The sequence below is a fragment of the Haemaphysalis longicornis genome, unplaced genomic scaffold (assembly GCF_048455015.1).
Source record: "Haemaphysalis longicornis isolate Haplotype H1 unplaced genomic scaffold, Haemaphysalis longicornis Haplotype H1 scaffold_1, whole genome shotgun sequence".
NCBI lineage: Eukaryota > Metazoa > Arthropoda > Arachnida > Ixodida > Ixodidae > Haemaphysalis > Haemaphysalis longicornis.
The window spans coordinates 49,919,413-49,936,124 of record NW_027526203.1 but is presented as its reverse complement, the minus strand read 5'-3'; the positions used below and the strand labels follow the sequence as shown (position 1 = coordinate 49,936,124).

The window sequence follows — 16,712 nt, the reverse complement described above, 5'->3', positions numbered from 1 at the left end:
AACTGCAACGGTAACTCGTTAGGTTTTCGAAGGAACGGCAGGAACGGCGTTCCTTCTGCAAACGTTACATCGCTAGGAATTGGCTGTTTTTGATGCCCAGGCTCGAGTAAAAAAATCCACAAGTCACTACTGTGTTTCGATTCCTATAGGCTGGTCAATTTGCCTGCCCTTCAGCGGAACGTATTTCCCCGTAGGTCAAAGGGAGACGAATAACCACGCAGCGTGCCGCAGGTTGTGCTTGCTTTCCTGCCGGTTGAGCATATGCGGCATTCGACGGAAAAATAGCGCAGCCGCGAGGATTCTTTTCACCTTTCATCGTTCATCTGGGGAGGACAGGATGCGCTTCTTGCCGACAACTTGTTCTCTGCCGGGGAAAACTTTCTAAGTCCCAGCGGTGCTGCAGGTACGTTGTGAAACCACCGTATATTGTGAAGGGTAATTACGAAATTAGTGCGCGCGAGCCGCGGATGCGTTGTTGCCGAGGGAGTGGCTCTTGCTGTAAGGTCATTCGAAGGGTCACCGGGAATGCAGGTTCACCTGGTAACCGGGAATTGTTCGGGATTGCAAGTTTTTCACCCCACAAAGGGAAGCGCGAGCTCATTGTCGTTAGTTGCTTAATCCTAAGTTTTCAGCTATCATGGATCCCAGACAATTTTATGCGAGACAAGGCGACCAACGACATAAAGACAGAGTTGGGTGCGGTGACCTAACCATCCAGCGAAGATTTTGCCATCTCATCCGAGCCGGAGGATTTCTTTTCCTTTGGGCAGCAAGCCCTTCCAGCCGTGGCACCGGATGAGCTGTCGGGGTACCTGCTGGTACCAGTTGACTATCCGCTGTTCTAGACGAAGAACTTCGAGGGACTGAACCAACTTTTATTCAAGTACAACACGCCACTACCCTTAAGCGCTTCCGTGCAACAGCGCTTCAACATTGCCAACGAAGTGTTGGCGAAAAAACGGGTTGGTCTCTGACTCCAACATCGAGATGCAACTCTTGCTGAGTTCAAACAAGGGACTCTATTTGCTTGCGGCCGTGCATTCCGCCACTTTTTTTCCCCACAAACTGTTTCCAAATTTTTTCCATCATTCTCCATTTTTTCTCTTCTGCTATATCCTGTAACTTTCGGTTATGTACTCAACTTTTTCTGCTTGAAGAAACAAAGAATCTGTTGTTTCTGTACCACGGCACGTGTTTTTTAAAGCAAAGCGTTTAAGTGCGAATCACTTTATAGCGGACCCTGAATCACTCGTCCGCCGTCCGCGCTCCCCCTCTCCCCTAGCAACGGCGCGGAGGAGGAGAGAGAGCGTGCGTAGCAACGGTCTCGGAGTAGCATTCGTCTCCTGCTCGGCGTAGCTGTCTCTCGGCGCGCCAGCCAGGCCGCTACACTATATAAAGAAATAACAGCATCCGGCGCCCGGTTTCGATCCGAGGACGTTGCGGCCGCAGCGCGACGCTCTACCGACTAAGCCACGGAAGCCACGCTGATTTCAGAGTTAGGAACGCTCCTTATATCTTTAACGCATTCAAACTACGTCGTCAGCGGCGTTGCGTTGGCGACTCAGCGGCGTTATAGCGGCTTGATAACTGCGTGGTGTACACCTTATACTACAAACCCGAAGGAAGAGATGGAAGAGAAGGCGGCGAGGCGGTGGGCTGCGGGTGCCGAGCGCAAGCCCCGCAAGCGGGCCGACAACCGTGCATTCGCACTTTCACATTCTCCCCCTCGGGGAAATGCGGGGGACTTTTTACCTCTACCCCCAAGGGTTCTTTCGCGACCGTTGGTGTCACCAGAAAACTCCAGCGAATAAATAAAAGAATTTACTGGCACCGCCGGGAATCAAACATGGAACTAATAGACTAACAAAGCGAGAGCCCGTTGCCTTACCGATTCAGCTACCAGTCCACGCGAACACTGGGAAGACAGGTGGTGTACTCACCAAGCACATCTACGAGTTTACCCCCATTGTTCTCGCTGAATACCACGTGAAAGCGTCACGCGACCACTCACGCCCGTCTAACGGCCCTGTGCGCACCTTGCTCATGTGCTAAGAGTTACAAAAATTAAAGGAACCTTACACGAATGCTTGGCATCTCACTTCTAGTACGCCAATGTGCTAAAGCCTGTGGCCTCCAGTGTTCACGTAAAAAATCAGAGCTCCTTGTCGTCCGCCCTCACGCCAAACCAAGGAATAGATTCAAATACTTCTTGATGGCCAGGCCATCACTCCAAGCCCCTGCATCAAGATCCTGGGTCTACATCTCGAGGCTAACACTAAGAGTGACGTCTCCTTGCAGCGCCTCAAAAACAGCATTAATCAAATCATACACATGATCAGGCGAGTTGCCACCAAGAAGTGAGGCCTAAAGGAATCCGGTACCTTTCGATTAATTGAAGCTTTTGTCCTCTCGAGAGTTACTTACGTCAACCCCCTGTCTTCTTCTCGACAAAGAAGACATAGAGATGCTTTATATAATGATTAGAAAGGCGGTCGAGCAGGCCATTGGTCTTCTCATGAGTGAGTCCACACAGAGGCTGCTTAACACGGGGCTCCACAACACGGTGGAAGAGCTGATAGAAGGCCATCTTTCTAACCAGAAGGTCCTACTCAGAACTGCGATGGGTAACCGCATGCTTCACCAGATTGGCTGGGCAGCCCAGAATGTCACTCCGCTTGACGTACTGCCAGACTCTTGGCGACTAAAACTAAAGATGCTCCCTTTGCATAGAAATATGAACCCCTCACATGACGAGGGTCACCGAAAAGCACGGGCTCGAGCGCTACACAACACCCCCGGTGGGAATCATGCAGTTATCTACACAGACGCCTCCAAACATCGAGGGCAGCAATACGCCATCATCGTGGCTACCTCCAGAACCAACCTCTTTGGGTGTACCTCGCTGAGGACCCAAAAAATGACGGCAGCGGAAGAGGCAGCCATCACCTTGGCTCTCGCTCAACCAGGGGTTCGGAGGGTAGTCATCGATTCCCAGCAATCCTACAGGAATTACCAGTAGGGTTGGGTGTCCTGACCTGCACTGCGCGTGCTAAAAAACCACTCCCCAAACGGTTTCATTGAGCTCATCTGGACACCCCCTCACGCTTTATTGGAGGGCAATGAATACGCCCACCCAACAAGCCTGCGCTTCTACCTCCCGTGCTATGGAGCTGCACGAGGACAGTCACCCGCTTGTCACGTTCAGGGAGATAATCCAGCATTATCGCCTTCTGAGACAGACCGTACCTTCGCCTTATACTGACCTTTCCAGAGAACAACAAACTACCTTACGGCTCATACAAGCCGGGCTCCTTCCCACAGTCTACGCGTCTTCACTTAATGTATCCGAATCGCTACGACGCTGAATGTAAATTTTGCTCAGAAGTAGGAACACTCCGCCCCTTCATCGGGGTGTGCGACTTTAGCCCTGGGCACCCTCCTCTCTTTCCGTCAGCTACCCAAAAAGAGCAATGGGAGATGCTGCTGTCCAGGCCCTCTCTACCTACCCAGCTTCAGCGGGTGGATAGAACACAGGCCGCGCGGACTGCATATGGGCCCCACAGAAGAAGGAATCACTCCCCAGGGCTGCACTCTGGGCCGTTCAGAAATCTGAACAGAAGTATTTCTTCCTCCTCCTTCTCTGCCGCAAATCTCGTCACCTCCGTACGTGGCGCAGAGACGGAGAAGACAGATCGTCTAACACCGGGCTGGAGCTTACTTTATTTTTATAAAAAAACTTTCTACTCTTGTTCTACACCTATACAACTCAACCAAACACTGTTCATGCTTCATGCATTGATTTAACCGTAACAAAAATATCTCTTTGAAGTAATAAGTGATGTGGTTAAGTGCATTTCGCTTCTCTCGGGTTTTGCTATTTGTAGAGCGATGTGCGGTAATTTAAGTGACGTCGCATGGGTAATCGTTATGGGTGCCGTTTACAGCCTTGCTTTTCAACCACATTCACGGGGGGGGATTGGCCCGATTTTTTTTGTTTTCTCATTACTTTTTTTATTTGTGGTTGTTTCTTTTACTTTATAGTGTCGCACTTTGTGTCCGGCTATATTTTTTATACTGTAAATTTTTTTTCCGCACGTGATTAGGCTTCGCGTTATTTCTTGGGGTTTTCCCTTATGCGTGTTTCTGATTGATTGTGGGGTTTAACGCGCCGACGCAACGAAGGCGATGAGGCGCTCCGTAGTGGAGGGCTCCGGATTAATTTTGACCACCTGGGGATCTTTAACGTGCGCCGAAATCTCGTACACACGGGCGTTTTTGCTTTTCGCCTCCATCAGAAAAGCGGCCGCCGCGGCCGGGAATCGAACCCGCGACCTCGTGCTCAGCAGCGCAACGCCTTAGCCACTGAGCCACCGCGGCGGGTTCGCTTCCTGTGTTCCTTCTGCGTAATCGTCGCTGCGATGCTTGAGTTATCAGCAGCCACTTTTATGTTGCGTCAAGCCGTCTACCCGGACAAGAAGAAGGTATCTAGGAGACTTAAGTGGCGAGGATCGCACGACGTAAGAGTCGGAGTTTGCGGCCGGCCAATCAGCTTAAAAAAAGGAAAGCAGACACCCATTCACGACGCCCAATTTCTTTTCCTGGTCGGCTCGTCTTTGGAAGCGATACTTAGGTGTGGGCCCCACGAAGCGCTGCCGCTGTGCGCCCGGCACAAACAGATAAGTGGTAAACAATTCGCAAACCATGGAACACGCAGAGCCACGTGCAACAAAAAATCATGCTTTGTTCAGCTAGACTACCGACGTAACAGCCATGCGGTGCGCTATGCACGTCAAAAAACAGCGTTCCAAGCAGTTCGGTTGGCTGAGACGTGAAATGACGTCACTATTTAAAGATATTACGACACTTGCGACAACAGTCTGAACCGGCCTATACCGTAGCCAAAGGGGGCATGTTGCACCCGAAAGTTGAAGGAAGCGTGAGCCCTTCGTGAGCTGCAGCGTCATCAACAGCGCCCGACAACCGCGCCACAGCCACGCCGCGCGCGGACTGCGTGCCTGCACTCGTCTTCCTCGCACCCCAGCGGGCGGGTGTGGCTGCTGAGCCATGGAAGAGGCCCCGGGCTCCGTCGCTGCCTCACAAGAGGTCCGCCGGATGGGCCGCGCTTACTCGGCGCGTTCGCTGTCCGCCTTCAGCGTCGACGAGAACGTCCTCGACCTGCTGTGGGGTGAGTGCAGCGACGCTGGGCCGACGCCTCGAGCAAACGATGGCCGGTCTCCTGCATCGCTCTCTTGCGGTTATCCGTGCATGCATCCACTTCGGATTATTCACTCCTCCGGAGGTGATGTTCGCGCCCACGAGCCGTTGTACTTTGTGACTGCTCCCAACTACAGACAAAGCAATGAACCAGCTGCGCAGCCCAAATTCGTCAGCAGAGGAATTTCCTGTGGGAGGGACACTTAAGTGATTTGTAATCACTGCGGCATTATTCGCGCAAATTGTAGTCTGGAGTCCCTCGGCCATGTTTCGACTACTCCCACCGCGTTTAGGCGGCGTTATTTAGTAGCAAAAGCAATACGAAAGTGTTGTCCTCCTCTGTGCATCATCCTCATGATTTCCTATGATTACAGTACACTAGAAGAATCTACTATGACCTTCCATATATGATGCTCAAACCAGGTGGCGTGGCTTGACTCCGCTACTGCACGATTCGCCGACCTTCCGACAGAATCAGTCGGTCCAGCGTTTCGTTGGCCAGGCGCCGGCGGGGTGTCGCACTTCGTTCGCTCAGTTCAAACTAAGCCACGACGTGATTTGCGCCTGGAAGAATGTACACCCGCCCAATTTTTTACCAATATCACGGGAGCGTCGACCGTTCGGTCGATCAGCGCCGCGTGATGGAGTGATACGGCAAACTGGGCGAGAGTAGCCGCATGCGCACTAAGAAAAGGCCGCTGCTGCCGTCATCTGCTAGGCTCTTCCAAGAGAAGACAGTCGCCCCCGATTTTTGGTATTTGCTTATCACACTGCCTACCATGCTCGAAATTTTTCTTAAAGACCAGACACGTGGCGCCAATTCAAAACAGAGTAATGAGCACTGCCGAGCGTAAGGTTAGTTCCGCGCAAGGATCGTTCGGCAACGCTGATTACTCTGTTTTCAGTTGGCGCCACGTGCCCGGTCTTGAAGAAAAATTTCGAGCATGGGAGGCAGTGTGATAAGCAAATAACAAAAATCGGGGGTGGCCGTCTGCTCTTGGAACAGCCCAGCAGACGACGGCAAAAGCGGCCTTTGCTTAGTGCGCATGCGGCTATACTCTCACCCAGTTTGCCATATCACTCCAGCATACGGCGCTGATTGACCGAACGTTCGGCGCTCCCGTGATATTGGTAAAAAATTTGGCGGGTGTACACCCGCCCAATTTTTTACCGATATCACCGGAGCGTCGACCGTTCGGTCGATCAGCGCCGCGTGATGGAGTGATACGGCAAACTGGGCGAGAGTAGTCGCATGCGCACTAGGCAAAGGGTGCTGCTGCCATCGTCTGCTAGGCTGTTCCAAGAGCAGACGGCCACCTCTGATTTTTGTTTTTATCTTATCACACTACCTGCCATACTCGAAATTTTTCTTCAAGACAAGGCACGTGGCGCCAACTGAAAACAGAGTAATCCGCGTTACCGAACGAGGCTTGCGCTCGGCAATGCTGTTTCCAGTTGGTGCCACGTGCCTGGTCTTGAAGAAAAATTTCGAGTATGGCAGGTAGTGTGATAAGCAAATAACAAAAATCAGAGGTGGCCGTCTGCTCTTGGAACAGCCTAGCAGATGACGGCAGCTGCGGCCTTTGCCTAGTGCGCATGCGGCTACTCTCGCCCAGTTTGCGTATCACTCCCTCACGCGGCGCTGATCGACCGCACGGTCGACGCTCCGGTGATATTGGTAAAAAATTGGGCGGGTGTACCTTTAGTTTGTTAGTTTGTAGATTGTATCAAGCTCCAAGTACAGTCATGGACAATTCAAATATGAACCGCGGAGCGCACGGCCGAAGATACAGGGCCGTCACCTGGCAGCAGCCGGGGAAAACGCACGGACATGCGCGATTGAGGTGTCGGGAGCGAGGCTGCGTCTCCCACTGCGATATGTTGAGGCCTCTGCTCGCTCGCATGCTTGCCTTGTCGCCATGCCTCAAGAGCGCTGGAAACAATTGTTGGCGATGCGGCGCGAGATACTCTCTGCATACGGGCACTGCGTGCTCGGCTCACACGAGCGCCTGCTCTCCTGTGCGCCGGCGTGATATTGCAGACATATCATTGCATGTGGAATGGAGTAACTTGAGCAAATAACGATAAACACCTGTGTCGCGCCCAAACCATGCTCAGCGGTGCCTGCTCCGCAGATTTTTAGAAGCACTGAGGTGCCTGACAAAAAAAAAAAAAAAAAAAAGATCAGGCCGCCACAATTGTTGCGCAAGGGCAACTGACCCGTAGAATGGTTGGAACTGCCTATCTTCTTCATTTTTGTAAAGATTAAAATTCCGCCAATAATTTGCCCAGCCCACAAAATGCTTGCAGTTAACGTGTATCATCGAATACAAATTCTGGTGGTATATCTATTGTTTGCTACAAGCACCGAATCCGCGGATTGCCTCAGCCATGACTCCGTCAAACCAAGGCGCATTCTCGGCGGCAAGGAATTACGCGCCGCATTGCTCTCAACTCGATCAACACCTTCAGCTCCAGCGGCAGTAGTACTTGCAGTGCTTGCAGCGCTCTTGCGGCATGGTGACAAGGCAAGCATGCGAGCGAGGAGAGGGCGACATATCGCAGTGGGACACGCAGCCTCGCACACGACATCTCAACTGCGCATGTCCGTGCATTTTCGACGGCCGCTGCCAGGTGATGGCACCAGTATCTTAGGCCGTGCGCTCCGCGGTTCGCATTTGAATTGTCCATGACTGTACAAGTAGCTCCCCACAAGCGCACATGCGAAGCTTCGCTGACTGCCACGCTAGTAGAAAATTTTAAGCCCAATTAAAGGCGGGAGAAGAGCCAGCGAAGTTTTTATAGGTACTGAGAGACCAAGGTTCGGCTAGTAGTGATTATGTACAGGGTGGATTAACAGAAATACCAAAAACGGAGCGCACAGCCTACGAAGCATGCTGCACCGTCTGGCTGCAAATTCAGTAAATTGCGCGCATGCGCAGTTCTTCCAGAGCGTTTGAGAGTGCGGCCATCTCTTCTGAGAAATCCTTGATCAAAACGCGACGCGTCATTTCTTTTAGGGCCCGTTTTCAGGCTGCGTCGCCACTGAGCAGGATGGTACTTGACAGGAGACGTGCCAGCGCAATCAGCTACTGCGCGCATGGCTCGCTAATTCAGATAGCACAAACGCTGTCTTGCTGACTCACGTGCATTTAAAGTTGAAGTGCTTGCCGGAGGAGGGAATGACAGAAGGAAGACAGAGTTTAGTTCATAACCGAAAGCCCTCTAAGTATTTTAGTGGATTTAGCCATAAGTTTTTTTCCCTCAGCAACTAGTACAGACCATACCAACAGAGTGTGGCAGCTTGCCTGATTCAGCCTTACCATCCCGTTACCTCTAATAATTTTCTTGAATAATCGATGAATGTCTTCTTGTTGGTACCTGAGGAGAGGGGTATCCAATCTTTGATCTTTGTGGTGGTCGCGTGAAATTGGCCAATAAAAAAGGGATCATTGTTACACGACGTCTTGGGTTAGTGGGGTTAGTTTTTGGGCGCCTGGGGGGGCCGTTTAACATTGAATACAAGAAAAATTACGAGCCATTCTATTGTGCGAAGGTGGATGACCGGTGAGGCTATCGCGACAGAATATTAGAACAGTTACATTCTCTTGTCGCAGTGTTGCTGCAAATGGCCGTTTTTCCGTCAATTATTCTCGACAGATAGTCTGGAATTTGGGGATAGACGGCCGCTTTTGGGGGAGAATAGGAACCGGACACATTTAGAAAGTTTTTGCACGTGCCGCAGCTAGAACTTTTTCGACGTCTCGGTGTGCGGGAATCTGAACCGTACATAGCCTCCTTAATGCGATGAAAATGACAAGTAATATTTAGAGTGGAGAGCGGTAACTTATCCAGTTAAAGCAAGTGTGTAGCCAAACAGGCGCGAGCACGCAAACAAACAAACAAGCGGGCACACGAGAAGGCGTCGCGCTCCTGAAAGCCCCCTGAAAATTTGCCCTTCTAAAGACACAAACTGCATCTAAGACAAAAGAAAATCAGGAACAAGGGGAAAGAAAGACTCCAGCCAAAGCTTCAGGCACCGCCCAACATTGACAGTAGGGCTCGCTTTCTATATATTTTTAAAAGCACGCACACAAATAACACAGCATGATCACGCATGCGCGCACGAATCTGCGTTAATATAAATAGCTGGACACTTTCCAACGCCCCAATAAATTGTGACAAGAAGCCATGCCTCGAGTACCGTGCGGAGAAAGAATTAGTTCAGGAAGAGCTCACGCAGCGAAAAATTGCAGAGATCACCGGCCGGCCATTGTCCACGGTAAATCGCATTTTGCAAGCTTTCAAGAATGAAGGCCGGGTGCATGATGAACCGCATGGTTCTCGGCCACGCTGCGCAATACCGCAGGAAGACTTCCGCATAGTTGCGGCTGCCGTCGACATGCCCCTTTCAACGGCACAATTGTTAAAAAAATGAGCTTAAGTTGAACGTAGACGTTCACGTGATTCGTCTTCGCCTTCGCGAAACTGGACTACAGAGCAGGACAGCCGCCCGAAAACCTCTGCTTTCCGACAACCACAAGAACTGCCGTCTGCAGTTCGCCACCACACACCGGTACTGGACAGCAGAGGAGTGGGGTAATGTCATGTTTACTGCTGAAAGCACCTTTTCTACAAGAGGTCATGAAAGGCTCAAAGTTTGGAGGCAGAGATTTCGGTGCACGTTAAAGATCTCCAGGTGGTCAAAATTAAACCGGAGCCCTCCACTACGGCGGGCCTCATCGCCTGCGCTGCGTCGGCGCGTTAAACCCAACAATCAATCAAAGTTTGGAGGCCGGACGCCAGCCGGTAAGCTTCCGCATTCTGCGAAAATCATGTGTGTCTCGTATTACCTTCACTGCATAAATGCACGTGCGTCGGCAAAAAGCTGTGCCAGCGGGTCTGCTATCTACTACATTCAAGAGCCATGCGTGCTGCAAGAAAATTGCCGCTTGCACATAGCCCTTGAACCATGTTTGAGCTCGGTGGCGACGCAGCGGGAAAACGCGCCTCAAAAGAAATGACCGGCGTCGCTTCTCGATCAAGAAGTTTCCCTAACAGTACGCCACACTATCAAACCCTCCGAAAGAGCTACGCATGCCCGCAGTTTACTTACTCAACAGCCAGACTATGCAGCATGCTTCGGAGGCTGTGTGCTCCGTTGTTCGCATTTAGTTTATTTCCCCCCTGTACAGGGGGGATTAAAGGGAAGGTAATCGCGCGAGCTTCCACCGATGAAGACGATAACGCCCCCACGCGGGATTTTCGGCATGCCTGGGACCTAGTTTAGCAGTCACCCCTCCCGCGGCTAGTACACACCCTTTCCAATTTTTAGGGATTTTGTGTAGTTGTAATCGCGTGTGCGCATTCTTAGCTATTGTGAGCTGCGATAGCACCCAGTGTTTTAAATGCCCTGTGTTTCCCGACGTGTTTGCGCCCACCTTTTCGATAACTGCTGTCACTTGTAACGCCTCTGTGCTATCTTGCACAGCTTTAGATGAAATTTTATTGCCATCTCATTTTGTTACATTTATCCCCCAATCAAATTTTTTGGCCTTGATGTGTAAAGGTAAAAATACTGTATAACAAATACCAGAACAATTCAAGCTGAATAAACACCACAAGTATCCCTGGAAGAGATGCCAGAAATAATTACGCTTAGCAAAGTTTTGTCTCGGCGGGAAATTGCCAGGAAGATTAACCGGCCGCAGAAGATAGTAAACCGAATCTTACAGGCTTCTACCGGGAATATAGTTTGGAGGATGCGCCGCATCAAATGAGGGCGAGGACGACCACTCGAGTAGATGCTGACGAAAATCAAAGAGCTCGGGATGTGCATCAGCGTTTCTGCCGTCATGCGTCGTCTTAACGCACCTAAGCTAAGAAGCTTTGTGGCAACAAGAAAGCCGTCCTTGAAATGAACGTATGGGCAGAAGCGGCTAGTTTGCAAGCGGCCACGAAAACTGGACCACGGATGACTGGCAACAGGTCATCTTCAGCGATGAATCTACGGTCACATAAAGCTAGGACCAGCGACTTCGTGTTTGGAGAGTCCCCTGTTCACGGTAAGGCCAGTGCGTCTGTGCGTAGATTAACACATAACTCTTTTGTCGGCTTTGTTGCCGCTACGAGGCGGGGCAACATTCGCAACGTAACAGGAAGGGGTCGGTTCTTCGTGGATGTCTGGAGCGCCGAAAGCTGCGATGGTCTGGGTTCCCTCCATCGGATTCCCGCACGCCTGACGACGGACAATAACATCGGGCCTCCTTAATTATCAGTCCCGGATCGTCCTCAGGCTGCCTGAGACGCAATACGGCGCTCGATCTTTCCATGTCTTCCTATCGGACTTCCGGTCCGAACAGTCCTCGGAATGCCCGCGGACCGCCCAGGACTGGTAAATAGAGGACGGCCAGCATTGATACTATCTTGCTTCCTTTCGCTGTAAACGGCCCATTCCCAGACGGCTCGTTTTATTTTCAACATGATGGTTGCCCTGTCCACACATCATCACCAGTGCAGCCTAAGGAGGTGGCCTTCCTGCTCCTGCTGGACATGCGGTCGGCATTCGACACGGTTGCCCACGGGGCCATCCTGGAGGCCCTGGACGGCGTGGGCGTTGTGGGGCGCCAAGGAGGCTACATCCGGACGTTCCTGCGTGACCGGACCCTGCGGGTGAAGGTAGGCCGGGCGACCAGCAGTCTTCGAGACGTCCGCTCCGGGGTGCCCCAGGGAAGCGTGCTGAGCCCGTTTCTTTTCAACTTGGTGCTGGCTCCTCTCCCCGACTGCATCCCTCCAGGCTTGCGACACCCAGTAGAGGTGGCGGTGTATGCTGACGACGTGGCACTCTGGACCCATGGCCCCACCAAAGACTGCCATTCGTTCGATTCCCGGCCTTCGTTCCCGGCCGATTCCCGGCCGGCGTTCGATTCCTCGAATATTCGATTCCCGGCCGCGGCGGCCGCTTTTCTGATGGAGGCGAAAAGCAAAAACGCCCGTGTGTACGAGATTTCGGCGCACGATAAAGATCCCCAGGTGGCCAAAATTAATCCGGAGCCCTCCACTACGGCGCGCCTCATCGCCTGCGTTGCGTCGGCGCGTTAAACCCTACAAACAATCAACAAGACTGCCATATAGTCAAGGCGTGCCTCCAGGAGGCTCTGGGCGCAGTTGCGGTCTTCCTCGAGAGCCGTGGCCTGCAGCTCTCGAAGGCCAAAACGCAGGCCCTTATGCTGCACCCGGGAGGATGGAGGGCTCGACAGGCAACACCGCCCATCACACTCAACGGGCGACCTCTTCCCTGGCGGCTGACCGTGAAGTACCTGGGGCTGCTCATTGACTGCCGGCTCACATGGCTGCCCGCTGTCGAGGCCCTCCGGGCACGCAGCGCACAGGTGCTCCAAGGGGTGCGGCAGCTTCTGTCACGAGGCAATGGTTGCTCACACCAAGTGGCGCAGCGCGGAGGCCCACCAGGAGGGCACCCCAGTCTCCGAAGACGTCACCGCGTTCGACGAGGCCCGCACTGCCCTGGCCCGCATGGTGCAGACGATGCACCCCGACCCTCGGGTCGTGAGCGGTCTGGCGCCCAGACCGTTGCCCGCACGCATCAGCAGGGTCGCCCGCTGCCTGCTTCTCCGCATGCGGCTGAACTGCTGCAATGTGGCGGAGCGTCTGCACCGACACGGCCGCAAGGACTCCCCTATATGTGCGGACTGTTCCGAACTGGAGACGCTCGAGCACCTACTCTGCTTCTGCCCCCACCACGCAGGCCCGAGAGCAGAGCTCCACCGAGCGCTCCAGCGTCGAGGCCTTCCCAGCGCCGACATGGAGGACCTTCTGTTCCCGAAGGGACCTGCGGCAACCCAACGGGAAGTGTTCACTTATCTGCTTCACTTCCTGCAGACGACCGGCCTGACGCAGCGGCTGTAGCCCGGAGTGCAGTGATTGACTGGTGTGCCCGGACTGACAGCGTTCTAGGACTGACAGCTCTCTTTATACCTTTCTCTCTCTCTCTTTCTACTTTATCCTATCACTCCCCCTCTACTTCCCTTCCCCTGCACTGGGTTGTATGCAGGTGAGCTCCCTGCCGAGCTCAAAATATCCCCAGTAAATTTCCTTTCATTTTCCCGTCGCGAACCACAACCACCAACCACTCCAATACCGGTGGTGTCGCGCAGCTGAAGTGGCCCCAAAAAGCCCCGGCATGACCATATTCGAGAATATCTGGGGATTCATGAAGGATAATTTGGCTTGGCGGAACGTTGACTACGTTAGTGCAGACACACTTTGGGTGGCAGTGCAAGCAGAAGAAAATCGTCTCCGACAGGACCCCGACTCGGTGCATTTATTATACGCTTCCCTGCCGCGCAAAGCTGAGCAACTGAAGCAGAACATTGGTGGTGCGACAACCTTCTGAGAACCACATCGTAATCCTAAATTCAAGCCCAATTCTTTACCGTATCATTATTAGGCAGCAGATACAAATGTATTTGTTTTTGTTCTGTCCATTTTAGATGCGACGCTGAAGCACCTCTTGTCGGCGGCCCTGTCCTTCATGCGTGCGTCCGTTGTCGTCGGGGTCCGCACTCTCCTCCGCTCACCCCCTCTCTTCTCCGATAGCGAACACACTCTCGCGAGGGGCATTGGATTGGATTCGATTGGATTGGCTTGGCTTGGATTGGATTTAGATTGGATTGGATTAAAGTGGATTGTGTTCAATTGTGTTGCGTCATAGCCGCGGCAGACGCACTGGCGCCGGCGCGTGAGAGCGGACACTCTCTCTCAACATCTGCGGGTGTGTGGCCCAGCGCGCTCTCACTCCGCCGGTGGGCGGCGCTGCACGCGGTGCTGCGCATGTGCAGTACTCTCTCTCTGTACGCGGTCTCCTCTCCTTCGGGCGCGCTGCTCATATAACCGCTGTGCCGCTCTCCGGCGGCCTTTCGGTCGACGGTTGCTCCACTTGCGCTTGAACCCCCCTCAGCGTCAGGGGAGGTGGGCGTAATTTTTTTTCGCTTGTTATATTTCCCGGGCATGCTGGCAAATCGCAAGTTGTGCCTTTTTATCTCCCCTTTGCCCGCTGGCTCGCCTTGCGGTAAGTCACATGCGAGCACGAGTCTGGTTTTCTGTTTTGATACAAGTGGGATGTCGTCGCTGCGTGCGCTATAAAAAAGAGGACGCGGTTACTTGTTTTGCCGCGGGAGTGATGGCTGCCTGAATAAACAGCTACCGAAGGAGAGAAAGCGCAAACTAGGAACCAGGTGCACTAAAACTAGCCGCGCGGGGGCGTTATCGGGTCGGTCGGCGTAGAGTTCCTGTATATCGCGTAGCGCAAGAGTTGCGCGTCTGATTGCCACATGCCGCGGGTTCCAGTTCGGCAGAAAGCCCTCTTTCAGTGCTGCGCACAGTCAGTTCTACTCAACTGGGCATCGGCGGTTGTGGAAGCGGCGGCAGCGGCGGCCGCTCATCTGATAAGCGGTCCAGTACAGTCAAACCCGGCTATAACGAACCCGGGTAGAGCGAATTATGCTATATATCGAACAAAAATATTTCAGTTACGGAAATGCATGGGAAACATATTCCTTATAACGAAGTTCCAATCCGATATATCGAACTCTGCGCGCCTAGAATGGCCGCCGAAATGCATGGTCTCGGTGCGGTGATTGAGATGTGGATTGGCCGCGACCACGGAGCAAGAGCCGCGACTGAGACATTGCGCCTTGCACGGAGCGACGTGACGCCCGACACTTTCCGTAACTGTTTCCGACGCGCGGGACTCGCGACGGAACCCGCCCACTCAGCGAATCCGGACCAAGACACCAGCATCGGTGAACCGTGGGGGAAAAAAAGGGAAAAAAATTAATGTTCCGGGAAGAGCTCACCAACGTTCCCGATGATGTCGTGAGTGAAAGCCGTCCGACGCTTATAATGAAGCGCTTTCCCCAGTCGATGTGCTCCGCCAATGCTTCTTGGATTTTGAAGGACGTGGACTCGAACTGGTGCAAACAATGTTTAGTGTAGAGAATGCTATACTAGTTGAAGCCACCAAAACGAAAGTGAAAACAAAAATCACCGCTTTTTTTGCAAAGTAGGCAGTTAAGGCGGAAAGTAGCTTTATTAGTTGCAACAAATGGATGATTTTGGGTATGGTAATGGCTACTTTACTGTGTTCGTTTCTGCATGCGGGGATGGCGGCGTTGGGGGGGGGGGGAGGGGGGCTCCCGCGAATCGCGAAATCGTAACAATAAGCTCGTTATAGGTGGGTTCGGCTATATCGAACTATGGGATATATCGAACTAATCGTGGTGCATATTGCAGCTCGCTATAAACGGGTTTGACTGCATCGTGCACCAGTTTTTGCCGGGCCGCTCCTCGCCACTTCTCGCCGCTGCCACTGGCGCGGCGGCGCGGCGGCCCGGCGGCAGCTTTTTCACGCGAGAAGGGTGGCTTTCCCGCACGACCTGGAACTAAAGATGGCGGATGGACGCGCAACTCTGCTCCTCTAGGGGAGCTATATACAGGAACTCTAGGTCGGCGCTCGCGGCATTACTTTCAAATCACACTTCAGCGCAATGCCCCGTATGGATCTGTTCGCTAGCTTGGTTTTGTCGCAGCAACCGCGGGCAATTTTGATGTTCCTTTCCTATTGCGTGATGTGGCGACGTTTGCAAGCCATGGTCGATTTTACTTCTGCTTGTAAGCCCTTAAAATAGGCCCCCACAGTTGGATACAAAACTCGCAAATATAACTGCTTAACAGCATGGATTGCACTATCAGCTAGGTAGCAGTCGATCAGAAGAGTTCGATTCTGAGCATTTTAGAAATTGCAAAAACTCTTTCTTTTTTTCCTGGTATGGTGTTGTATTAGTTTTTTTCTAGGCAGTGCACGAGCCCTCATACAGGCAAGATTGACAGCCAGGCATACGTGGCTACACCGAACGGCCGGGGAAGCGGACCCCGCAAAATGCAAGACTGAGAGCTGTTGCAGTAAAAGGGGATAATGAGTGTTGCAATGGTTTTATAAAAAAAATGTACGCCCACACTGACCTTTTAAATACCTGTGTAATCGTCCCAAGTTTGGTCCGGTTCCTTTCGATAGGTAATTGAGAATCACCGGGATAAGAATCCAGCTCCAGCGGTTCCCCGTCAGTTTAAATAACTGTCACAGCCGGAATAACAAAAAGTGATTGCGGACCTATTTTATGACGACCTCGAAGGCTCCAAAGCCTGGAGGGGTTCGATGTCACGTGAAAGAGTTCGACGACTTCGTCTTCGCTTCCTGTTCCTGGCGTACTCTTCCAGTCATTGAATTGCGCGTTGTAACGCGTTCTGCTAAAAGGACCTTGCAATATCTGGGCAATATACGCTTCACTTCTATACAGCGTTTGTGACTCGCACTGAAGCAGCGCTGTCCGTTACTTTTAGCGCTCTTTTTAAAGCATACGACAGCGAGCTAAGTGCTTCTTCCGCGTTTCCCGATCACACACGAAATTGTTTCTGAAGCC

At 52.5% G+C, this 16,712-nt stretch overlaps 1 protein-coding gene across 2 annotated transcripts in view; it reads left to right on the top strand.

Moving 5' to 3' along the window:
• Nucleotides 1-4,844: 4,844 nt before the first annotated feature.
• LOC144163979 (uncharacterized) overlaps nt 4,845-16,712 on the top strand; it is a 44,831-nt gene continuing 32,963 nt past the window's right edge. For both annotated transcript variants that reach the window (XM_077694620.1, XM_077694616.1), the window contains exon 1: nt 4,845-5,185. In XM_077694620.1, the coding sequence (XP_077550746.1) occupies nt 5,065-5,185 (121 nt within the window). In that variant the 5' untranslated portion in view covers nt 4,845-5,064. The remainder of the gene's footprint in view (nt 5,186-16,712) is intronic.